Below are 25,555 nucleotides of genomic sequence, written 5' to 3'. Positions count from 1 at the left end.
ATCAGCACGTGGTGCTCTGCCAATTCTGCATTCTGGTGCAAAGGTCTGTTCACATTCAGGAGCGTTTCACCTTGAAAGAAAAATCCCTGTCTTTGAGCACTGCGGATGGCGGGGAACTTACTTTTTTCTGGAGGAGGCAGTGGAAGATGAAGATAAACATTCCTTGGAAGGTGTTGAATATGGTGAAGAGGTACGCCATGACAATCGAGGCCTCATTGATGAAGAAGAGACCGAAGGACCACGTCAGACCCAGCAGACACAGCAAGGCAAAGGCACCCATGACCCAGGATCTGAAGGACAGCGAAAAACAAACACAAGGAGAGGACAATTTCAGCATGAGAGGCATTTAGTGATCTGAGAGCATGATGAGTGGGATTTGCAACCACCATAACTATGAAAAACTAGGGAAAAAGCTGTAAACCAGGTGAGAGGGAAACAATAATATGACCAACAACACCTATGCCATCCTCACAGCCCCTTTCCCCATTGTCCCCACCCCTCCGTCCACACACACACTCAGCCCAAACTCGAATGCAGCTCCTGTCGTCAAAGAGACAAGAAGGAAAACCTTGATGTGGTTTTCTGTAAGTAACTTCTTATGTGTTAGAACATACAGAAGAGCATGATCAGAGAGCACAGCGCATTTAAAAATAAAGCGTTTGATATTATCATACACTAAATATTTATCTAGTGAGTGTGTTATCAGAGCTGGAGAACTAGGCAGATGTGGAAAGAGTTCAAGGAAAAAAAAAAGAGATTCCCTGCCTCATGTGTGAAGGTCCTTAGGAGCCTTCAGACACCAGCAGCGGTCACAGTTCAGCGCTCAAACACACAACAACAACAACAGTGGATTTCAAGATGATGGACACGGTGAAAGTGAACAGTCACAAGGACAGTGGATGAGTAGCTTTGAAGCTGCAGTTTGGGAGAGGATGAACCGGTGAAAAGACAGGAAAAGAAAGAAAGAATAAACGAGGAAAGAGAGGACCAACTACAAGCTGAGGAGGAGACTTCTGGGCAACATGTCCTTACTTGATAAACCGTTTATTATCTTCATAGCTAGAGAGCATGATAAGCAGGAAGAGAGAAACACAATTAGATCAGAGCGCATCACAGCGTGGCTTAGTCGGCATTTGAGTATGATATCTTCAACTTTGATCCAGGAGGAATTCATGAGAGGCAATGGAATTAAGGGTCTAACAAGAACTGAGAGTTGTATGTTTTGCTGCGGATGATTTAATTATAAAACTCTGTGTGCAGCATTTGGTCAGAGTACATCGTCTGTGGTTGAATTTGCATTGATGCTACTGTATGCGTGGGTGGTGTTGTGTGGGTGAAAATTATCTGAGGTATATAGGAAAAGCTTACCCAGGCAAATCTGTATTATAGTAGCCATCACAAACGCGATAATTACTGGTGCGGATCGCAGAACAGAGAGAGGAGGAGAGTGATAGGAGGAGAGAAAGGACAGGGTGTGCGTTAACTTTGCCTTCACATGCAACATGCAACGACACTGGTGCTAAACTGACTTGCAGACCAAAATTTGGCACACAAAAAAAAAACACAAACAAAAGGACCACAAGGAAATAGCTATTAATACACAATGTATTCCTGCAGTATAAACACACTTAACGAAGTATCATCTATATCTAAGCACTGGGTATGATGGAGGGAAGTCTACCAAAGTCCATCTACACATGCTACCCACATTATTTTGATACAAAGCTGGTTGAAAACCCATAAGGTATCTATTTAATGACATAGTTTAGATTTTTTGAAGCGGGTTTTTATGAAGTACACCATATAAAACATATTCCCATAGATGTAAGTCGCCATGCCCCTAGTTCTGAGAAGTAGGCTAGTCTGACATGGAAGCTAAAAGGTCTACTGTTGCGGACGGGGGTCAGCGACAAAACATATTTTAGTCACCTCAAAAAAGTCCCACCTATATAAATCAGTATCAGTTTAAGTGTATGATATATTTAGAATATTATAACCACTTTACCTTAATATTATACAGTGATTTCCAATAGGAAAAATAAGCCATTATATTGCTCCCTTCAAAGCCAGACTCCAGTGAGAAAAACAGTGATTTAACGTCACTGAACACAGAGGCTTCTGGTCTACAGCTACCTAAACCAGTTAGTTTGTTTGTTTTATTTAGTGACTTTGGCACTTAAAAAGGTTCGTTCTGATTCACCAAAGTCACACAAAAACACAAACTAACTAACTAAACGAGGCAGTGGTAGACCAGCAGCTCCCATGTTCACCAATGTTAAATTACTGTTTTTTTCAATGGAGTCTGGTGACTTTGCTGAGTGATAGATGGGGAACTGAAGCCAGTAACAGCTTTCCCATTGAAATGGGCGGTCTGACTGTCTGACTGGGGAAAATATTCTCAATATAGTGTACACTTAAACTAATTTTGATATTTTTAGGTGGCTAAAATACATATTCCTACTGGTCCACATCCACAGCAGGCCACCATGCAACCCCACTTCATAAGAAAATCCAAGCCATCCCTTTAAGATAAATTATTTTTTTAACATCCAAGTACAAATGCATAATGTTGAGTGCCACCATGCTTAGTAAGTGTGCTCTGTTGTGGTTTCCTTGAAAAGGGAGTAGTCTATCTTAAATAAACCAAGAAGTCTAAATAAGCCCCTTTTCCGAGTGTTCTTCCTGATTGCAGTTTCACCACAGTGCTGCAACGTTGCACACATCATTATGAAAAAAAAAAAGAAATAACAAACACCAGATGAAAATAGGAACACTGCTGCTTCTACTCACAGTTGATATACGTAACATAATGGTGCAAACTGACATGGGGCTGCGCTACTGCGAGCAACAAAACCATATAATCCCAAATGGAAGAGGCCCTGAAATTCAGCCTGCAGTAAATAGCAATAAATATTGTTTTCACAGGAGCGCAAAAAACACAAAACAAAACAATTAGTGCTTCAGAGAAAAACATTATTTTCCTTCCCAAAGCAAAACACATCATAAATGTTGAGGCCACACAGAAAGCATAAACTTGAAGGGGATGGTGGGGTGGGGTGCTGGTCGGTTGGTGGTGGTTGTGTAGGGAAGGAATTTTTCTTTTCTGGGTTAAGATGCTGGGATCTATAAAAAAAAAAAAAGGGTTTGACATGTTCCAGCAGCAAACACACATGGAAGCTGTTCCACTGTACCCCACCCTTGCAGAACTAACAGCGCATAGTTATGCTGCAGCCGTGGAGTGATGTGTGTGTGTGTGTGTGTGTAATGTCAGTGCAACTCTGTGGCTAGTGGCTTGGAGCAAAACAACAAAGGACGATAAAGACGACTCACAAAGTCTGTGTAGTCATCATGACAGCTATGTTGTGCCAAAATTCTCATTAAAAAAGTGTGTAACATTTGAAATCTCTGAGTCAAAGCATCCTGTGGTTAAAGCTCCATCTGATCTGGATAATTTCAGACTGAAAAACAAAAAAAGATCTATTCTAATGTCACTTGCTAGTCCACAACTGAACTTTGGCTTGGAGGTGGGGGAGGTAATGCATTTTGCCATGAAACATCATTAAGCACAAAAAAAACGAAAAAACAAAAAACAACCATTACCTCAAGAGTGAAAGAGTTTTAGTTTTCCTGCGGGCAGTGGCAGAATAGCACCAGTGTTAAATTGTGGATAAGCAGGAGTATGCAGGGGTTCAGCACATGACCCTTTACTTACTTTATATTCTCCAGTCGGCTAGAGTCTGGTTTCAGGGTGGTGGAGTGCTTCACCATTTTGTACATTGTGATGACCAGGAAGATGAGATTGAGCTGTCAAAACAGAGTAATGGCAGTGTTAATACATGAAGATGTATGATGCAAGATACAGCAGACACAGAGGGAGGGAGAAAAAACTGTTAATTTGTCTATAAGTATTAAAAGAGGAGAGCCTTCAAATCTCTGCATGTCCACAGACTAATCCAATAAACATCTATCGTTCCAGCCGGGCTCAGACGGGCCGGCTGGCGCCAAATTTAGTGTCATTCTATATCAATAAGAGCATGGAAATGCATTAAAATCCATCACAGTGCAAAAAAAAGGAAAAGAAAGAAACAGCCACACAGCAGCAGTCTGGTAAAGTCAGAAGGGAATGAAAAGTAGCAGGAGAAATAAGAGACCCTCTTGTTGTACAAAACAACTGCATATCATTTTATGTGCATAGTGAAATATTATAAGGTGTAAGCAGCTACAAAAGGCTTGAGGGAACATGGTATATTTTGTTCAATTCTTGTGTGTGGACAGATGAAAAGAGAGGAAAAAGAAAGGGGGAAGGGGAGAGGGAGATGGGGTTTGCTTGCTTGTTTTAATGTATTAAATCTTAGGGGAGCCAGTGGCACATATCAGGTTGAGACAGGGATACTATGTGCTGTGTTTCTGAGCGCATTTATTCGGTACCTTAAAAATCAATACCGTGATTTAGAGACACAAAGGCTGGATGGGCCAGCAAAACGCGGCTCCAAATAATTTACTTCAAAAACATTTATTCTGGGGTAAACTGGTCCCTGACACAGCATGTACATGCTCTCACAGCAGAGGAACCAGACTGTGTTTTGTACTGCAAGGCAGGCATGTATAAATAATGTCAAGGAATATAGAAATTGAAATTTGTACCTCCAATAGTGAATATCAAAGGATCAGAAAACACAAAAATGCAGCAGCCTGTGTATCGGTGGCATGTGAGTAACACAAGAAATGAACACATCTGCAATAACAAAAGCTTTTTTTTTCTCCAGGTGAGCCTCATATAAGCAGCGCATTTCAGTGTTATCTTATCTTTAGAAAGGCATAACACTGGCAGGAGAAAAATGGAGATGCATTGCCAGTATGAGGGCTTGGAATAAATGAATGACCTTTGCAAGCTGGACCATGGCCATTCACTCTTGAACAGAAATTGTCCGTGTTCTGGTGCACGCTGCTATCAAAAGACTGCCTGTGATCAATACATCACCTCTCCACATGCAATCAACTCACGGAGCTGCTCACAATAACCCAGGCAGTAAAAGGAGAGGGACGGATGGAGGGAAAAAAAAGGGAGAGAAAAAAAAAAAGATCCTGAATCGTGAACCTTCTTTTATATCACATAAGGCACTGAAACTATGTTTTGTTTCGCAGCTATCAGCTATTATTTCTATCAGCCGCCTGCGTGAGTCAGACAGTGGGGGGAGGGGAGGAGGGACAGGGGGGCGAGGACTTTTGAAAAACCCTTTCACACAGCCTGGAGTGGTGACATGGATCCAATGAGACAGAGGAGAGCAACGCAGTACTTTAAAGTAACCTAGCAGCACGGCACATGTTCCCACCCCCACCGACATGCTCTCGCAGCCCTTCCTGGGGGATCCCCCCTTTGCTAGAGCGAAGCTGCCTTGCTTCTATCCTTCACTCTGTCTCTGAATCATCACTGCAAGCCATGCAGAAGCACCTCGCCACACTGGGACTGAGGAGAAAGCTTTTTTTTTTTTTAAACCGAAGTGGCCTGTGTGTGTACACACTGAACTCCAAATGAACTGCTCGGGATAAAATATTAAAGGTGCAGATGGAGCTGTCCAGATGATAAGAACTGCTCCCGACGTGTCATGATCCAAGAGGCCTTGTGTTGAAGCTATCTCAAGCATACTAATGGCTCCCCCCACCACTCATTACTTCCATGTTCCCCTTTCATGGAGCTAATACCCCCTGTGCCCAGAGACAGGGCAACCTCTGCCAAAGAACAAGGATCTAAATGCCTTCCACCAGCTTTTGTTTTCAGTCAGTATTTAGGGCCTGTTGCAGCCAGGAGCAAGAAAACAGGAAAAGCAAGAAAAAGGAGAGGAAATAAAAGGATAAGAAAAAAAAAGCATGACCACCCTAGGTCAAAACCAATGTTATTTGGCGCAAACATGGCTAAGGTGGCGGGTGGGAATCCAGACATGAGCCAAAGCAGCGCTGTTTTTCTCTCCTTTTTCTCATGCTTGTGTGCCTTTTCTCCTCCTCTCCCTCTCCCTCATTGACAAGGACAAAGCCAATTTGTACAGAAACCAGGGTCACGGATGGTGTAGACAAACCTTGCTCCTGCATTCTCCCCTGAGATGCCCCTTTCCACAGTACTTTGTCTTTTTGAGTCAATTGTTGCACAGAATCAGAGGAGCGGTGCGCGATGCCGGAGCCAGTGCTGCAAAAACCTCATTCCTGTCACACATTAGCTCTGCTACAATACATTAGCTCCTCACAGGGTCATGATTCTATCTCTCCGGTCATCACCACCGGGATCCTGATCATCATTTCCACTGCAGATGCATTTTTCATGCAAATCATTATGGAAGCAACACACGATTGGAAAACAATGAGGGCCCAATTTGGGGAAAGGAAACATATTCCTGTGTGGCTGACGGAGCATTTGCTGAGACAGGGAGAAATGTATGTTTGTTTTAATACAATGTTAGCTTTGCCTCAATTATAAGCTCACACATTCACAGCGGGTGCTAGGAGGGGAAAAAAACAAAAAAGGAAGTTTCACCATTTACTCAAAGACATTTCAAAACAACACAGACCTTTGTCTGTGCGCTTCCTCCAACATTTTAAAGGCGACATATCTTTTCGAGAAAACTTTAAAATGCAGTCCAGTGAGCCTTTTTTCCACTCTTTTACCAGACCAACAAAGAGCTGTGCTGTATATCTGTACTTTGAAAGCTGCTAGCGGTACGCCACTGGCGAAGACTGGCTGGAATTTGACATGGGTACCCCCTTACTCCAGTATATTTTCAGTGTCAGTTTGATGTTCAACAGAGGTCACTGTATCTGTAGATACAGTACCAACCATTATACTGGATAATGAATACAGTGCTGAACAAATACCACCCGTCCTCCCTGCACAGCAAGCTCCCTCATCCCTTGGTGTGCATGAGGGCAAAGCAATACATGGTGCGCTGGGCTGAGAGGATATATCTGAGGGATACCACCTGCTATTTCTTTTTCTGTGCAAGGAGGGAAGACTCCCTGAGGTCTCATTCTTCGGAGCCTCTCTGATGGAGCGGGAGATAATAATGTCATGACCAGTAAATAATTGCATGGCTCAATGGGACATATGTCATTACGATATGCTATGTGTCCTTCACCCCTGACGGTCCTTGACCAAACAGAGAGGTGCCTTTGCTTTTCTTCTTCTCCTCCCCAGCACTGTCATCTGCTATTTACTGGAGGCAGACAAACACGCAAGAGGGTGGATGCAGAGGAGGGAAAAGAGGAGCTATAAAATCTAACAGTGCAGTATGTGCTGTAAAATGTACACCTTGAGGATGCTGTTAATCTTTATTTGTTCCTTTATCATAAAAAGTGTAACTTAAAGGCCATTAAGTGGTGTCCGTCATGCGAGACTTGTGTGAAAGCGAGGTCAAAGTACTCAGGACAAATCCTGATCTTTGTTGGGCGGTAAGAGGTAGAGAGAATTGTTGGATGCCTCGAAATCTGTCTTTGGCGCAAAATTAACCTGTCATCACCGAGGAGCAGAAATCCTGCTGACTTTTTCCTTCAGTTCAAGTATCTCGCTTCCTCTATCTCTCTCCTTCATCTCTTTTCATCTCCCCCTCTCAGTCCCTTCTTCCTCACTCTGTCAGTCGCAGCATTCAAAGAAAAATAAAACAGCTTACCAAGATGACAAAGGTGACAGGTCCTATAAAACTCCATATGAAATGATTGTCCACACTTAGCCAGCACCTGTGACAAAGAAACACACACTTCAGCTCAACAGCACACACTGCTAACAGAATATCAGTCTTCATGCTCTTGCGGCCAAAAACTAATAGAAAGAAATTAATTTTTGGTCACTTCGGTGGGTGACAATGAGTGTGTAATTTCTAGTCAATATTTAACTTGGAGCGCTTTCAAACGCTCGTTTCACAGGTTGAACATTAATACAGTCATACCAAACAGAGAGGAGACCCCAACTCGCCCCTCTTAGCCAGGGTCTTAGCTGAGATATGGCCATTAATCTACGTAAAAGGCTTTTTCGGCACAGTGCTCTTCTCTTTAAGAGAGCATTTACAAACAAGAGGTCACAGGAGGGTCTTTAAGCAGAAGGGCATTAATGTAGTTGCGCCCCCCCCCGAAACCACAGTGTTGAGTCTGTCAGCCACTTTCAAATGACATAAAAAATTGAACAGCTGCCCATCCCTGGCAAAAGGAGCTCAAATGTTTTGGTGTAGTCTCCAGGGATCCACATAAAGCCCTGGCAGGAATGATGAGTAGATTTCGTTTCAAAAGCTGCCACACACAGTCACAGCAGGTAAGCCCACACAGTGTAGCATCCAGCGTGTCTGCTCTGCATTTCCAAGGTTTTGTTCACTCACGCTTTCTCGGTCCCGTAGCTCCTGTAGTCGATGGCTGCGGAGACGCCGACCACAATGGCGGGGAAGAGGTAACCGGACACGTAGTAGTACTTTTTCCGCGAGTATTCGCTCTCGAATACCTCCACAAGCATGAGGTACAGCTGGACCCCCTCGAGACACATCCAGGAGAAGGAGGCCAGGAAGAAGAAGTGGAGGATCCCTGCTATGATGGCACATCCAATCTGAATCAGAACAATAAATCAAAGAATTTTTCAAGGAAAAATAAGAACAATGTGGTCACTGTTTCCATGAAAGCAAAGAGATTAACTTGTACAAAAATGATTTAAACATGTCAAGAGGAATTTCCATAGCCCTTTCCTTATTGAAAATTGTATATCACACCCATCTTTTATTAAACCCCCCCGAAAAGACACTGCTGCTTCCTCGCCCATTCACTGAAATTGATGAAAAAAGTAATGAATATTCATTCGCCACATGGGCTCTGACTGTGCACAGGTTTAGCTTTCCATCAGCACCGTAGAGATTTAAATATGGTTTGTATTGTAAGGTTAGAGTTAGTAGATTTAATCATACAGCTCAGCATCTGAAGCTTTGATTCCCAGCTGTACACAGAAAAACGCTTTTTATGCTTGTGGAGAAAATGTAGGTGAGAGAAAAGATAAAAACGGTATGGATGCCGGCTCAGCCGAGGCAACTGTGGCTGTAAGTGAAAAAGGAAAAAAGACCTGTCAAGCGGAAGACACGGCCCCTTAGTAATCTATATTAATCGTGCGGTCCCACTCATTTCATGTCGGGAACAAGTAGAGCAGGTCAGAAACAAACAATGCTTAACGTCTCATCCATTTCTCTCTGAAGGGGTCTTTTGTTTTGTTTTGGGGGTGGAGGAGATATAGTGAGAGAGAATGAATCAAAACCAAATCAATAGGGTGCAATCGCTCCAGCTTACCCTGGGTTCCGTCATATCGATACCAATTAGGAATATTAACTCGGCGATGAAGAGATTGATGCACAAGTTCTTGTGGATGGTGTTGCGATCGCTCTGCAGGCCCCGGAAGAAGCAGAAGGTGAAGATGCTGATGCTGAGGCAGACAAGAGACACCACGATCCCGACTCGGGTTATGACTTTCAGAAGTAGCTCATGCACGCTGTCGTTAACCTGGGAGAAATAAAAATAAATTACAAAATATGTTTGTAAAAAGAAATATTTAACTTCCTTTCAGCTCTGTGAGGAATATTTGAAACATTTTAGGACTCAAACTGTGTGATCAAATTAAAAGCACTAATCTTCCTTTATATATCATATTGAACGAGTGATTAAGAACACCTGGGGAAAGTAATATTGGCCATTGCCATTACCTAATTTATATGACTTTGGAATGATCATTTGTACTTAAAAAGAAAAAAAAAATCCACAGTATTGCTTTTTTTCCCTGCAATGTCTCTGTCCTATGAATCTGCTACTACTGAGAATGACAGAAGATCCCTAAGAAAGGTCCCAAGATATATCTGAGGGGGCCACTAGATTAATTAACAAAATATGTTGATTTTTATATGATTTTTCTCTATTTTCTCTGCCGCCAATATCTCCAACACTCAGCAACTCACCAAAACAATATCAACTGATGAACAGCACAACACGTAAGAGGAAAATTAAAATGTAAGGAACTAACGTCCACATACTCGGCTGTAGGACTCCTGTGGGACCATTTTGAATTAGGCCAGGGTTTGTAAGGGGTTTGGAATTCTTTTGCTTGCTGAATGCGATGCGTGTTTTACAAAATGAACCCGCTAATGAAGAAAGCAGTAGAGTGACTGCAACACACACTGCAAAAACTGTATGCACGTGTCTTCTCTCTGAGCCTCGCTGTGATTACTGTAATCTTGTAAGATTGCTGTTTAAACCTAGAAATGAGAACGCTTAGGATCTTGCACATGAAATAGGAAAAAGTCTGAATACTACAGGTGAGTCTGATCGAAAACTCAGTGAGTGGTGGATATAAGAAAATAAAAGTGACATACTGAAATTTCACGGTGTGCCATGAGGATGGCAAAGTTGGTGAGATGGCTGCAGGAGCAGGTGGTGTGTGTTTTATTGGAGTCCAGGAGTTTGCAGCCTTGGGTGGACCAGTAGCCCATCATACTCCTCTCAGAGTAATTCCAGAAGGAGCAATTGGAGTTGAAGTAGTGCTCCATCTGCAGATAACAAGAGATATGGTTAAGTGTCCAAATAATTGACTGCCTGAAATTGAAGTACATGTAGAACACAGAGGCCATTTACCCCCTACTCATACAAAGTATTTTTCCGCACTGATACGGATGAGGATTTTTCACTTCACAGCTCTTATGAAGCAATTCATATGTTGTATCTCATTTGGCACATGCTTGCCAAATCAACCGAAGCAGAGTTGGGGTATATGAGGCCTTAATAACAGAGAAGCATAATTGTTTGACGGCTTGTCTTTGGAATTGCACAATTTCTCTGATAAAGAATGGAGTCACGCATGGCCCTCTGGGAACTCTAGTGACAACTTTAAAAGACGAAAGATAATTGGTGCTCCAGTAATTTCATCCTAGATTGTACGGCTAATCTAGGAGTTAATTTCCCCCACTATAAAAGAAAATGGGTATCATTTATATCCCAATGTTGATTAAAGAATTAGTTTTCATTAAGAATTCACTTAGGTTCTAAAGACTCCTTTAATTTGATGTTCAATGACTTAAATAAACTGCCGACTGACCTAGCCAGACATTTACAATTCAAATTGCGGATCTCTGTCTACTCTGGATGTTCCCTCCTGGTGTTTTTTAATATGACCTCTCCATTCAGTCCAGCAGGGACACTCACATCAATGTGCTCCAGGGTAAAAATCACCGGGTCATTAATGAATACACGGCTGGACTCTTTGTTGATTGAGGCGGCGATGATATCAGAGTTGACGGCCACCGACACGTTGCGGCCGTAAGCCTCGTTGGCCATCTTAATAGTGGCGTTTTCTGCACTGAGGAACTGGCCCAGATTTTTGTAGAGCACAAAAACCAGCTTGGCAACTCCTGTACAGAGTGAAAGACGTAGAAAGACATCAGAGGATGAGAAGAGAACAATTTAGAAAATGTATGAAAGAAAAAGCTGTGATGACAAAAAGGACTAAAAAATATTTAAACACCCCAATTTATTCCAGTGTAATTCCATTTAAAATATTCAACAAAAGAACTGCAAGGATGAGTGAAAGATGAGTGAGCGATAGAGATAGAAAGCTTTTAAAAGCGGCCTCATTCTGCAGCACAAGGCTTAGAGTTTTTGAGATAAACTCCTTTGTTGTGCTCCTACACTAATGCAGACTCTTCACCTTTTCACAGAAACAAGAACAGGAGCAAAAGTCAAACACACATTGAATAAACACTTTATTTCCCTTAGAGAAGGCAAAATCTTGACCAAGTTTGTTTTTTCTTTTCTTTGGTATGTTTAAGAGAGCTTACCGTTGCGACTGTTGAGCTTGACCGTGTTGGCAGACAGCTGGATTGAGATACCGCCCTTGCTGGACTGTGGAAATTTAAAATCCTGGACCTGGCCATCGGTGCTGAGAACATACACATCTAGGACTGCCAAGCACAGGAGGGGTTATGGATGAAAGGTGAAAGGACAAAAGAATGAGATATTACAGACCGCTTGATTTCGACACAAGGGTATGAAAACAAAACAGCTGAGAATACTGATGCAAAAGCATCTTCCTGACATTTCTTCACAAACTCAGCACAGACCAAAGGACATATCAACGACTCAAACACTACATCATTGTGACAGTGAGCTGCACAATAAAAACGTCAATCACAAAGCGATCATTTCAACGCAGTGAGACTCCCACTGATATGAATAAAACAACACTGCAGAGAGAAAAAACAACTACGAAGAAACCTTCCTTACACAGTCTAACGGCAGAAGAAAATGTGAGGAGGAGGAGGAGGAGGCTGTGGATAAACAATGTACTTTTTCTGACTCCACAGCAGGCTAATGTTCACATTAATGTATAGAGTTACAAGGTCTAGACGCATACATTTATAAACTAAGCGTGTGCAATCAGAGAATCCAGTCTATTTAATTGTCTGATATTCATCACTTTGTCAGTAAGCGACTCGTTAAACCTAATATGCGTTGTTTTTCTTTTCCCCCCGAGGTTTAAACGCTTATTATGAAAACAAAGTCCTTTTTTATGTGGCGGCCTTGTTTTCCTATCACAAGAGTTACTCTTTGAATGAATTGGAAGTAATCAAATTAACTGAGCTCGCATCAATCAGGAACTCTCTGTCATTTGCTTACCACAAACTCTTGTTTTACTTACTTATATGGTCTGCAGGGACTTTGACGATGGCAGGTTCCATGAGGTTGTCTGCGAGGACAAAGGCCCCTTCCTCCAGAGTGTCTAATAACATGGTGGCTGCATGCGTTTGCTCCGTGCTGTTCATGTCTTGCCAGGACTTCAAGGCCTCTGGTCGCAGAAGGTTATCTACCGTGTCCACAATGGCCTGTGTTGAAGCAGACAAACAAATCCAAACAAAAACAAAAGGTACTTGAGTAAGTCAGAATAAAATGGATTTATTTGCAATCATAAGCAGTGACATGCAGACACTGAAATGGATTAAAATGCTGTGCCAAAGCATAACATCTGTGAGGATTAAAATGAACATGAAGGGAAAAAAGTTGTTTTTTTTTTGGTTGTACATAAAACAAAATTGATTAATTACAGATATTTGCAGAATAAGAAGGACATCATTTTGCAGTTGTATTGATCATGAAAGAGAAACTGAAGAGGGGGGAAGAACAGGAGCATCACTGGAGATGGTGCAGATTCAGTTTCTTTTTCAAGGACGCTGCAACAGAGCAGACACTTCGGGTCACAGAGTATTGAGCCTTCCAGGTCTATCCAAAAGCAGGATATTAAAAGTTGGTCTCATTAGAGTCAGAGTGCCAAAAGCTGTCCTCAGTTAAAATTTCTCTATTTGCAAAGTGCGATGTTTGACATTATTTTTATTTAGCTCTTGACCTGAAGTCAACTTGTACTCAAGTGCAAATACTATATTGTACAATAAGTCACTCTGTCACCCAGCTAAAAAAAAGGACTAAAATGTACAAGTGTGCAAATTAAAATAAAATATTATATGTCAAACAGTTTAATTGAACTGTATTCGTCATGCAAACATTTTTCCATCCTCACACTTTCCGCCACCTGAGCAGCTCAGGACAGACAGCAGATAAATTGGGCACAGGATCCAGGCGGCGCTGAGTTTTCTTCAGGAAATAATCAAATCTATAAGTCTAATCAGGTAATCAATGCTGGCTGGTGGAAAGGTTGGGGGGCAGCTATAGTGATATTGCGTCAAGTATGGCAGATGTCAGATACTGCTGACTCAACGATCTCTGGCCCCGATCCTCTAATGCCGCCTTTAGTCAAATAAAAGCTGTCATTTACTTTGACATCACCTCCCTAACGCTGTCGCTTCCTCTGACTTCAAATCTACATGTAACATTAAAGGCAAACAATGATGAGACATATTTGTGGATGTGGAGTGACTACATACATGTGTTTTTTTTCCCTTTTCCTCCTTTCTTTTTATGAGCGCACGGCCGTTGACTGGCTAATTAGCTCGATCCATTTTAATACTCTCCCAAAGGAGAGATTTGGATTGAGGGGGTGACTTTGGTGGCAGGTGGAGGACACTGATCTCCCTAATGGTTGAGGGATATATATGGCCAAAATACTACTGATGTATGAATCCAACCTGATAGCATTCAAGGAAAAGCTAAAAAATGGTTTGACCTGGCTAACCCTATTATCCAGATAGAACTGAAGATGTGCACGTTTAATTTATGAAACAAATGACTTCTATGACCTAAAACTTATGTCCTTGTGAAACAAGAGCCACAATTTTTACTTAACATGGTAAAAGGTGATGGTCCTTGAAAAAAAAAAAAGATTTGAATAAATCACAAGTGAACTGTGTATGATGCAATATTCAGGAGGGTTAAATACTGAATGGAGCTCTTCTATAAAAGCAAAAAATTGTAACAAAGCAGAAAAAAAATCCTTTAGCAGATGAATAATGAGAGCGATGTAAGAACAGGATGTTTGTTTGAGTTGTGGTGTTATGCATCACAGAAGTGCAATCTTGTGTAAACACTTAGAAAACATATGATAGGGAAAAACAGAATGAAAAACAAAATACACCATCGCTGTCAACGCATAGAGAGGAAAAAACACAAGAGACACATCCACGTGAGGAAGCCACCTCGGAAATTGGAGATGACTCCTCTGACTTTAAAAAGCACTTTGGGTACGATAGAGTCTGTGTGTAAGGCAATTACTCAAAAAAGCAGGAAGTGAGGGGAGGAGGGAGTACATGACAGTGCAGAGGGTACATGCTGCTGAACTTATACAGGAGCACAAGAACAGAGGAGAGGACGGCAGCAAGCAGAGTGGGCAGAAGCATTGCTCCAGTACCTTCATGTATGCCCTGCAAGTCCTTTCTCGTTTTTGAAGCTTTTTTATTAGAAAAGAAAAAGAACAGATAAGAAATGGAGACACATAATCTGCACAAGTTCATGAGCTTGAGTAAAGGCCCTGACTGAGTGGTCAGGTTACAGAGTAACGACTGAATGACTGATCCAACCAATTCTAATCACCTGGAGTCCAAAAGGAATTCAAAGGGCTTGCCTGAATTTGAGTGAATTTTTGTAATCATAACATCCCAAAATCCTAGAGGGACTGGTTATTTAGCTCACTACCTCACTACAAGCTCCCATGATGTAGATCATACCAATGAATGTCTTATGCTGTCACAAAATGTCAATATCTAGAGCAGTGGTTCCCAATTGGTCCAGCCATAGGGTCCAGATTTCACCTTAGTCACTAGTCCAAGGTCTACTGATTGGATAAATTACCACATATTCAGTTTTATTCCACAAAATGTAAACAGCACGTTGGTGCAAGATATAGTGCAAGAATAAACAAAAATGGCACATCAACATAAAAGCTCATTGCTGGAAATTCACCATACTGCAAAACAAGTGTGTATTCTGACAGACTTGACACATTCCCAAGTCACTTGCCGCCTATTCAGAATGGACCCACGACCCATTTTTGGACCCCCGCCCATCAGTTTGGAACCACTGATCTCAAGCGCACCATAGCGTCTTAAAGACAGTAATGTTGCAGTAATGTTAGCCTCAATTTTTTTTTGCTGGGGATGGGGGGGCATTGGGGGGGCCAGCAATTGTTATCACCTGGGCCATGGCCTCCCTGTCCCCCCTTGGAGGTGCCTCTGTACATGTCAGTCTAAAATAATGCAATTGCTTTTTTGTTTCATCTTGTCTGCCTCACAGCATTCCTAAACTTAAAAAGAAAGAGAAGAAAGGCAGACTTTATGTGACAACAAAAATAACAACTGCTGTACGTGCTACTGCCATACTTTGTGGAGCACTGTAATCCCTTATGCCTTTGTTATTATTAACTTTTCACTAAAGAGTGATGAAGCACGACAGAACTGGTAAGAAAAAGGTATCGGTGTTCAAGTTAAATATAGTGCATTTAGTGTTGCAGGATTTTTTCGGATGGATTACCTTGTTGAAGCTCCGTCCTGCGGAATCCTTCTCGCTGGGTCTGAGCTCCTGCAGCTGAGCATCCAGGATGTCCACCAGCTGCTCCATCAGACGCACCGAGGAGCTGACGTCCCCGGCGAAGATGGGCCCTTTGGTGTGCTTGGCTAACTCGTTGGCCAAGTTAGCTGCATTTTCACCGCTGCGGATCTGCAGGGGGGGAGAGAGTGAATAATGTTCACAAGAATGCAAGAAGACAGACTTGGAGGGTTTCTTTACAGCCCTGTTTCAAATCACACTTGAATGAGTCCTTGAAATGCCAGTTATGAAAAGGGGGTTTGATGTTTTCTTCATGCAGGAGAAGTTGCCATGGTGGCAGGTTTTTTTTTTTTTTTTTTTTTTTTTTTACTGTGTGGCAAGTTAAAAAAAAACAGGTACACAGAGAGCTGATACAATTTATGCCTGTCACATCTCTGTCTGTGCTTTATGCTATACCTTATCTTTGGTGATTTGTCCATCATAATTTTCCATGACATATAATTTTGCACTGTTTTTTTTGACTGATGCACCTGCAATTTTAACACATTCTTCACCTTTGCAGTATTTTGTTGTTGTCTGAAAACACATATATCATAGTAATCATTCCAAGACCTCTTTTATAGCTGACAAATGCAGTTTTAGAGCTTATCTTGCAGCCATCTTTTTACATGTTTCCAGTGTTTTGTCTATCCTTTCTATGTTTTTAAGAAACAGATTCCACTTAGAAGAAATAAACAGTGTGGTATAGCTCAGACAAACCTTTTGGGCTACTTGGTTGACCCAGTGGGAGGTACAGTTGCTGAGATCAGGGCCCTTTGGGTGCCAGGCCCCAGTGGAAAGGACACATAAATAAGAGGCTGTGCCTAACAGGGAAAACAAGAACAGAATAGTCAAGTTCAATCAAGTCAAATCAAATTCATTTTCCCAGGAAGTCCTTTACAGGGTAAAAAAGGGACAAGGGCACAAATAAAACAAGGAAACTGCACACAAACAACAAATTTACAAGCATGCAAATTTATACATTCCACACAAATTTGAAGCCAGGGAGTGACTATTAATGTGTGTGCGAAGAAAAATCAGCCCTGAAGGATATTTTGTTTTTCTACTGTGTTAGTCTGGTAAGACTAGCAGAATGGTGTCAAAGGACAAATTAAACTAAAATTACTGAATATAGTAAACTTCAGTTACCAATTTTGTTTTTGCAAAAAAAACTTTCTGAAAATATCTTCTTCAGCTCACTCTTGCTTTTGCTACGATGCGGCAACATTTTTTTTTCTGTCCTAATTATCCCTGTGTCTGATGAACTCTGAGTGCTAACACGATTTCACACACAATCAAATGAGGGATGCACGTCTCCACCCAGGCTGCAGGAGAAACAGCTGAGCCTGCTCCTCTGCAACACAGCCGTTACAGATTGCTAAATCATGTTTTCGCCCTGCAATGACACAGCTAAAAAAAACTGACGCCTTTAGAAACTGTCTTCAACGATTTCTCTGAACACCTACTTCAGCGGATGCTTCATAGATAAAAGCTTGTATGCGAGATTATCAGACACATCTAACAAACTCTGGGATGTTCTCTCGGGATGCCTCAGGTCATATTGAAAGCAGCGTGCACACGGCCCCAAGGTGAGAGGGAGCCCTGTTTACCTCGCGTTCCCTTGGGGCAAGGTCGCTCCACGAGCATGCCCCTCTGGGTCTGAGGCCACATTATGCTTCTGTTCTCGGTGGCCGGGCAGAAGCGCTCGGGTAGAGGGAAGGACTCAAGGGGCGGAGGGGAAGTAGTCTGTGGAATCACAGGAGGCGGCTTGGGCGCTCCCCTGCTGCCCTCCTTGAGCCCTGTTGTGGTGGTTGTGTTGGCCACACCCCAGTGTGCGGTGGTTGTTGTGGTAGTGGTTGTAGTTCTCTGAGGCTGTGGGGACGTGGTGACTTCTGACAGCGGTGGAGCTGTGAAGAGAGACAGAGGTTACAGAGGCATCATGTTTCTGACAGGCACTGTTACACTGCAAAAACAGTCCTACTTGAAATAAGCCAAAACGTTTTAAATACAATCAAATTGTCTTGAATTGAGCAAAGAAAAAATCTGCCATTGCAGAAATGCTTAAAACTAGCATACATTTCTCACTACTGAATAACTAAATCGGACCTTGAAATCAGACAAAAATGCTAAAATTCAGGCAAGTTGTGCTCATGACAAGAAATTAAAACTCTTTGCTTTTATTTTTTAAGATAGACCTTAAAACAAATATTTTTGTCACTTGATTGAGCTTACTCTGAGAATGTCTGTCTTCATTAAGTATTAATATTAAAAAAGCCTACAATAAGAATACATTTAGGACTAATTTTGGAGAAAAAAGACCAACAATTCAACAACCATTTATGCTCACATTCGCACTTATGGCCAACTTGGAGTAACTCATTTACCTAACCTGCATGTCTTTGGACTGTGGGAGGGAGCTGGAGAACCGAAAGAAAACCCACTCTGACACATGGAAATAGATGAACAAACTTAGATTTGTGTCATTTCTTAAGGTTCTTAAATGAAGAAGTTGTGCAAGTGATCTCACTCTTTACATAAGAAAAACAGTCTTATTCCACTGCTGGGATATTATGCAAATCATTGTTATAGCTCGTTACTCATTTAATCTTGCTCAATATTAGCTGAGAAATCGTATTAATACGAAATTTAATATATTTTCTTAAAATTAGATTTATTTTCTAATGCCAAACATGCTTGATGAGATGAGATTTTTTTTTTTAAATATCCAATACTAGAATATTAATATTCTAACAGGTGATTTAAACTTCCACCAAAGTCATTTTCTGAAGAGATATAAGTCAGGATTCTACAAACTTAAAATTAATGCTTTTTTAGAGTTTTAAAAGATAGTTTTAACCAAATTTAAGACCAATTTAAATTTTTAAGTTGTAAAAATGAAATAATGTAGAATGTTTATGACAATTAAGACCTCGCAAATTCAAATTTAACTATTTAACAACTTAATATTTACACATTTAGGACATTTTAAGACTTTTTAAGAAACTGCAGATATCCTGTATGTGCTTTAACTTGAGTGTGGCTTTAGGTACTTCATCCACCACTGCTGTTATGTGATGATGTGCAGCTCAGTGAGGAAAACATAATCGCCTCTATGATTTATGGACACTGTTTATTATTAGTCTATATGAAAACATGATGCATGTTGTGGATTAAAATCTAGAAATGCAAACCAAATGGTATTTGACCTGCGGTTGCAGTGTGAGCTCAGCTAATTAGTGTGGCATAGAGTGGACTGGATGAAGTATTTTTCTACTATGACAGGTATTCAAACCTTGACCTTCTGGTGGGCAGATGCCCTAATGTACTATCAAACCATAACGGTGCCCCCTGTAACTAACAGTCCTAATGTTTCTTAACATGTTTAGCAATGTAATGCTTATACATCCAAGTATCCTGTTGTGTAAATTGCTACTAAGTGCTTTGTGCAACAAGCGCATTTGCATTCCCGTTGACTATGGCTTATCCCAGGCACTCAGTCTGCAGTGAACAAGACAATAATTACAGTAACATCCTCCTGCCTAACAATCATTCTTGCCTGGGAGATTTTGTGGCATGGCTGATTAAATTTCACTAGAACCTGTATATGTAGCCATGGTGCCTGAACATTCATTTTACAGTTGTTTCTTGCTACAACTCATACTCTGATAAAGCAGGTGTGCAGTAACTCATGCAATGCCCCGGGCAAAAACAATATGTTTCAGTCCCGGGAAAGGAGAAAATAGTGCACTCCTTACATTTAACATGAGCCACTAAGGAAAAACTATGAAGACATTTTTCATGTGATACACCAGAGAAATGTGAGCAGCACTGTAATTACATTTCATAAAAGAGGAACATAAGGGAGTTTCATAGATGAAATGTTGATAAACACTAACTATTTGATATAAATCTGCTCCATATCTCCAAGTACAAAAAGAAAACATGACCCTCTCTGTTAAAAAAAAAAAAAAAGGATTTGTTGGTTGAATTTAAAAGGCTAAGCTCTATCAAATCAAAAGAGCTCTGATTGGAATGCAACGTGCATACTGAATCTAATCGCATTTGAGTACTTTGATTTCCTCCATTAGGCTGCCTGTAGAGCATGCAGAGAATGTGAAGAGGTGCTGTTACACTGCTTGAGCTGAGCACAGTCGTTCTCGCTAGTACAACCCGTCGTCAGAACATCGAAGAGACAGAGCGACAGAGAGGAGAGAGTCAGAGGCAGGACAGGGGAAATGGAGAGAGAGAGGGAGCAGGAAGAAAACAGAGGCACACATAGAAGACGATGACAGGAGGATTCAGAAACAATGGGGCCAAACTGGAGAAGCAGAAGACAGTTTCTGTCTTCCAGAGGATTGGAGGAGAGGCAGCCAGACCCCAGGCAGCAACACCTCCATATCTATTGCCTCCATTGGATAATGGGTCCGACTGATAGCACCCCCCAACACACACGCACGCACACCACCTCTACTATAACCATAGGCCCCACTGTGTGGATGAGAGGCTTCAGCACAGTCGAGCTGAAGGGAAATCGCCTTTGAGGCTGGCTGCTACCTGTGGCGAATTAGGCTCTATTGACCAGAGGAGATGACTCTGTGTGCTCCCTCCTGTTGGGGGCTTTAGAACTCCATACACACAAACACATACACACACACACAAGCAGGTGACATGAAGGTGTACACAGCTGACTGGCTGTTTTGACACTGAGCTGAAGGCAGATTTGGCTGGCTGGCTTCACCCTCAGCCTCCTCGTCCCTCGTCTCTCCCTCCCCTACCTGTATCCTTTTACTCAACACGGCAAAATTCTCGGCTGCACGGCCTGTCAGAGCGCTTGAGAGACAACCTGTGCTTAGTGTCCTTTCAGCACTAGCATTTAGCCAGATGGGAGAAATTTCTGTCTCGATTCTGCACCAATACCCTTTTATTGCAATAACCCTGGGTTTTTCTTGACTCACGGAGAAGACTTGCAGAGGTGAAAGCAATAGTTGCAAAAAAATGCACGGCAAATATCCGCTTAAGTTTAACCGCAGCTCCGTCTAAAGGATATGAATGTGTGTCGACATAGTGTGTAAATAATTATCATTGTTTCTCTTTTAAACATCTGGGTCTGGGTTGCTTGGCAAACCTCCAGAAGATTCCCGAGCAACTGTGGGGCCCTCTATAGGTTTCTCATTTCCAACATATGAAAGATGATAAAGATAAGATTCCAGTCTTGGTAGATGGTGAGTTTAGAATGCAGACAGAAATAAAATGAAAATGAATCGCTGCTCGACAGCATGACTTAAGATAAAAGGCTCGCGACTACAGCCAATAAATCAAAGAGGCATCTGCTGTAATCCAAGCACATTCCTTTAGCGTGTCAACTAACAACTGTATCTTGTCTACACCCCTCACTCAGGAGGGCTTCTTGTCATGGCTCGCTGGGATGTTGAGCTCCGTGCTCTAGTTACAACATGTACAATTAAATCTCTTTGAAGCTTTTTATTTATTTCGGTGGTACCTGCCATCGGCGACGAAACAGCGAGTGTAATTAATGTTAGGCCCGCTTAATACGAGGTTAGTACTAATACGGTTGGCTCTCCTAAAGCATTCCATTGGAGAGGGATTGCCCCGTTGCAAACTGGATGATTTGGAAAAGTAATGTGGGGTGGATTTGCTGAGCCAATGCTGCATGAGACAGAAAAGCTGCGCTGGCATTGCTAAAAATTGTTTTTCTCAGCGAGCAGCGTCACAGAATCCAGCTATACCTTAAAGAGCTTCATTAGCAAGAAATATTATGAAAAGGACACAAGCAAAAGGGCTAAAATAATCCTGTTGGGGGGTTTCATTTTATGTTTATGATGGAAACTAATCCTCTTTCCTGTGTGTGAAAAAGAGGCTAATGTGAATGTAGGCTATACTTCCCAGAGAGATCCGTGCATAAACAATGCCGCCTCTCTGACCACTGCTGTTCCTGTGTACATAGCGTGTCAGCCCCATAATCCTGCCAGCAACACAATAATCTCATTACCTTCATGCAATAGCTTGGTTTAATTTGATCCAATGAAAGCTGGGAGGAATTAACCCGTAGGTATTAAAATGGACACTACTCTCAGGCAGTCACTTCTTCACAGAGATGTCTAAGGGGATAAGTTTATAAGCAGCTGCTGTGAGGGATGGGTATTGATCTGTTGGTAGTGCTGCAGCAGCCTTTTCCATACCTTTTGTGATTCATAGCATGGACCAAATAGTTCTGTTTCCCACTGTGGCAACACCGGGGTAACACCACTACAATGCTTTCCGCGTGCAATATTCCTTTGATCACGACAAAAGCAGCGAATCTCATGTTTGGACTATATAGCAAAACCAGGACAGGATCCTTGATTATTATGTCTCTGCTGCACTCAGCCCAAGGGGAACCTTCAATTAGCTGTCACAGAGTGTGAGCACATGGAGTGATATGCTCCAAAGTACCGCCAATAGTGGGGACAGACTTATTCATAACCTCTTTCTGTGATTCAACGCCCACACATTGTTGCACTTGAATGTATCTCAGTGGTTCTGTTATTACCGCTGGGGTTAAAGGCTTGGGGATTGATGTCAGACAAAGAGACGTGGATCCGGGAGAGGAAAAAGGCGAGAGGAGCACGGCTTGCCAAGTGTTGTCGGAGCATATGCATACACGTAAGCACTCACAAGGTGCGTCTCACACACACACACACACACACACAACAATACCCACGCTCACGCACACGCACGCACACACACACACACACAGACAGACACACACACACACGGAGCCCAGATGAGACTTTACCAGTAGTCATGCTGGGGTGACAAATGAAAACCGACAGTGTGTGTGTCTTTTATATTATGCTTAATGGCTTGACTTTCAGTAGGCACCACATGGTTGTTCATCAGGGTAGTGTTTCATACACATTATCAGGTGCTGTTTATCTAGCGGGGGGGGGGGTTAATACTTTTAAAAGGAATACACATTTAGCATTTGTTTCAGCTTATTTGCCGTGTAAAAAGTTAAAAGAATTATTAGATCTCACTTGTCCCCTGCTCTGTCAAGGAATAATCTCATAATGATGTGAAGCCAGGCTGCTTAGGAAATTTACTGTTTTGTTCCCATTTTCTTTGTAGAAGTCTTACTCTGTACTAAGGTAAAACAATTGTGTCTTTTGCACGCTGTGAAATGTGGCTCTTGGGTGGTAATCACCTCTTAATGGAAGAGGAATAGCAAAAGTTAACAAGTCAGTGGAACCTCAAACAATTCAAAGTCTGTTTCTGCCATCAGAAGGGGGCCACGCTCAGGGGACAGGGAAGATAATCTAGTGGATGGAAAATAAATGAATAACCCATCAGCTTTCAAGTCATTCGGCGCTGAGCGTAGGTTAATTGAAATAAGGTGTTGAACTGCGAAAAAAAAAGTGTAAATTATTTCCTCTGCTAATGCCGCTGCTGAAATATCTCAGTTTCAAACACGCATTTCACTCATTCCTCTCTGGATGCAGCCTTGCTTCTGAGTTCATATGGAAATGGAGCTGTTCTTGAGTCTGAAATAGTGCGATGATTTATAATATGTTTGTGATGCATTTTGATATCTACCAATAATAACAATAATACACAAAGGAAATTGGATTACACGTCTTTCACTCTGTGCTGCATTTGTAGCTGTGGAGGGGAACACGGCGTGTGATTGCTTGTGTATCAGCAGTAAATATGAAGAAAGCTGAGTGAAAATTCATATAATTTCCCATGAGTCATGTCCTTGTGAGGGTGAGTACAGTATATGTCCATGTCTTAGGGAACAAAACCTAATAGCTGGATTATGTTATTTACTGCTGTCTCCAATATTTCTCTTCCCCACAATACAAACGCATTGATTCATATGGACAAAGGGAGGCAGGCAGGCAGAACGCACTCCCCCACACACACACACAAAAAACGCGAGCAAAGACATGCTTATAAACACATGTACACATTCATATACACCCTCACACACAGAATGACACCAAAGTACAGAGAACAGACACAGCAGCTGCCAGACTACAGCCTGCTTTTTTTCCTCCTCCTTGCAGCTTTCTCTGTACTGTACGTGCCTCAAATTTCAAGCATTAACTCTAAGTGTGCCGAGCAGACTGATATTTAATGCCAAGAGGATGTCTGTTCCAGGTGTTCATATATACACAGATACATGAGCATGCACACATTACCACGGCTTTGCAACTCAAAAAAGCACACACAAAACAGCATATACACAGATTAGGGAAACACACATAGACACAATAATCAGGCCTGTGTGAAATAAATCTCCTCAAAGGCGTGTGTCAGGGAGTGATGGGGGACCATTGTGATGTCTGAGTAATAATTCTTTTAATACGCCTTGTTTCACAGTCAGACTGTAATCAAACAAGAGACTGTGGATCCCCTTGGCTATAGGGCTCAGTGTAACCATAATCACCCCCCCCTCCCCTCCTCTCTCTTTTATGTAAAACAACTCTTTGTGACATTTTAAATCATAACCCCGGGTTTGCTGTTGCCCACATACTTGTACGCTGTCAGTGAGGATCATTTTGCCGCACTGTGTACAGCAGTTTTACATCAGCTGGTAAGACTTTCCAGGAGAAGCGGTAACTAGCAGTTTGGGAGTATAAGAAAACATCACAGGTGTGTTTTTTGCATAACGTTCTTCCTTGTCAGGCAACAACTGGCCGTCATTTCTCACAAGGAGCTGCAGAGATCGGGATCAGATTTCAGAAGTAACAGGTGACCCCCCCGACCTCATGTGCTGAGTAGCCTTTACTGCCACCAGACACTGGGTGGTTGGGTATTATCCCACAGTGTAATATCAGAGACGTTGTGAACAAGACTGTAAATCCCCACCGTGGGATTTTCCCCCCTTTTTATCACCCAAGTTAAATTCACCCTTATATTGTAACCAAGAATGAGACCAGTGGGTCACAGCATAGACGGAATAACGTCACAGTGATTCATAAAATGGTGGTTAAAAAAGCTACAGGGGAGGAATAAAGAACGGAAGCTGGCATATAGGGAGATCCTGTAGTCTGGCAGTAAAGAGAGACACCTTTAGCTAAAGATATCAGCGTTTCCCACAGCGGGAGAGTGTATATGGGGCGGTAGCTGAAGCTGGGGGCACATGGCTGCAAACTTTCTTTTCAATGCTTGTGTGTCCCTTTGTATCAATCTGTGTCCCCTCTCCAAATTCAGAGGTTTTTGCGGATTTGTGAATGCAGCCCAGGCAGCACTCTCTATGAATTTTTCCTCAGCAGCAGTTTGTGACTTGCAGAGTAGATAACTGATCTGTTAATCCGTTCAGAGCTGATCAGATGTTTGATGAGAGGAGCAGCTGCTGCAAGTGAATGCAAACTTTTCGAAGCAGAACGAATGCTTAAGTTTTACATTCAATATGCCTGAAGTTCTGCTGCTCCATCTGTGTCCAGAGTACACTCTGTCCTTCAAGACTGGTGCAATACATAACTAAATGGTATATGTATTTCAGTGGTGCTCCAAATAAATGGAATAGAAA

At 42.0% G+C, this 25,555-nt stretch overlaps 1 protein-coding gene across 10 annotated transcripts in view; it reads right to left on the bottom strand.

Moving 5' to 3' along the window:
* The window catches only part of adgrl2a (adhesion G protein-coupled receptor L2a), a 107,342-nt gene that overhangs the window by 7,773 nt on the left and 74,014 nt on the right, over positions 1-25,555 (bottom strand). For 6 of the 10 annotated variants that reach the window (XM_042516159.1, XM_042516172.1, XM_042516186.1 and 3 more), the window contains 13 exons: positions 17,631-17,927; positions 16,741-16,844; positions 15,967-16,152; positions 14,849-14,887; positions 12,692-12,875; positions 11,832-11,954; positions 11,200-11,405; positions 10,374-10,547; positions 9,301-9,510; positions 8,355-8,575; positions 7,656-7,722; positions 3,713-3,804; positions 122-290 (listed from right to left, as the gene is read on the bottom strand). In XM_042516159.1, the coding sequence (XP_042372093.1) occupies positions 122-290; positions 3,713-3,804; positions 7,656-7,722; positions 8,355-8,575; positions 9,301-9,510; positions 10,374-10,547; positions 11,200-11,405; positions 11,832-11,954; positions 12,692-12,875; positions 14,849-14,887; positions 15,967-16,152; positions 16,741-16,844; positions 17,631-17,927 (2,072 nt within the window). The remainder of the gene's footprint in view (positions 1-121; positions 291-3,712; positions 3,805-7,655; positions 7,723-8,354; positions 8,576-9,300; positions 9,511-10,373; positions 10,548-11,199; positions 11,406-11,831; positions 11,955-12,691; positions 12,876-14,848; positions 14,888-15,966; positions 16,153-16,740; positions 16,845-17,630; positions 17,928-25,555) is intronic. The other 4 variants (XM_042516180.1, XM_042516192.1, XM_042516222.1 and 1 more) reach the window with 1 other exon arrangement.

This window comes from Plectropomus leopardus, chromosome 3 (assembly GCF_008729295.1).
Source record: "Plectropomus leopardus isolate mb chromosome 3, YSFRI_Pleo_2.0, whole genome shotgun sequence".
NCBI classification, from domain to species: Eukaryota; Metazoa; Chordata; class Actinopteri; order Perciformes; family Serranidae; genus Plectropomus; species Plectropomus leopardus.
This window is presented reverse-complemented; position numbering and strand designations above follow the sequence as displayed.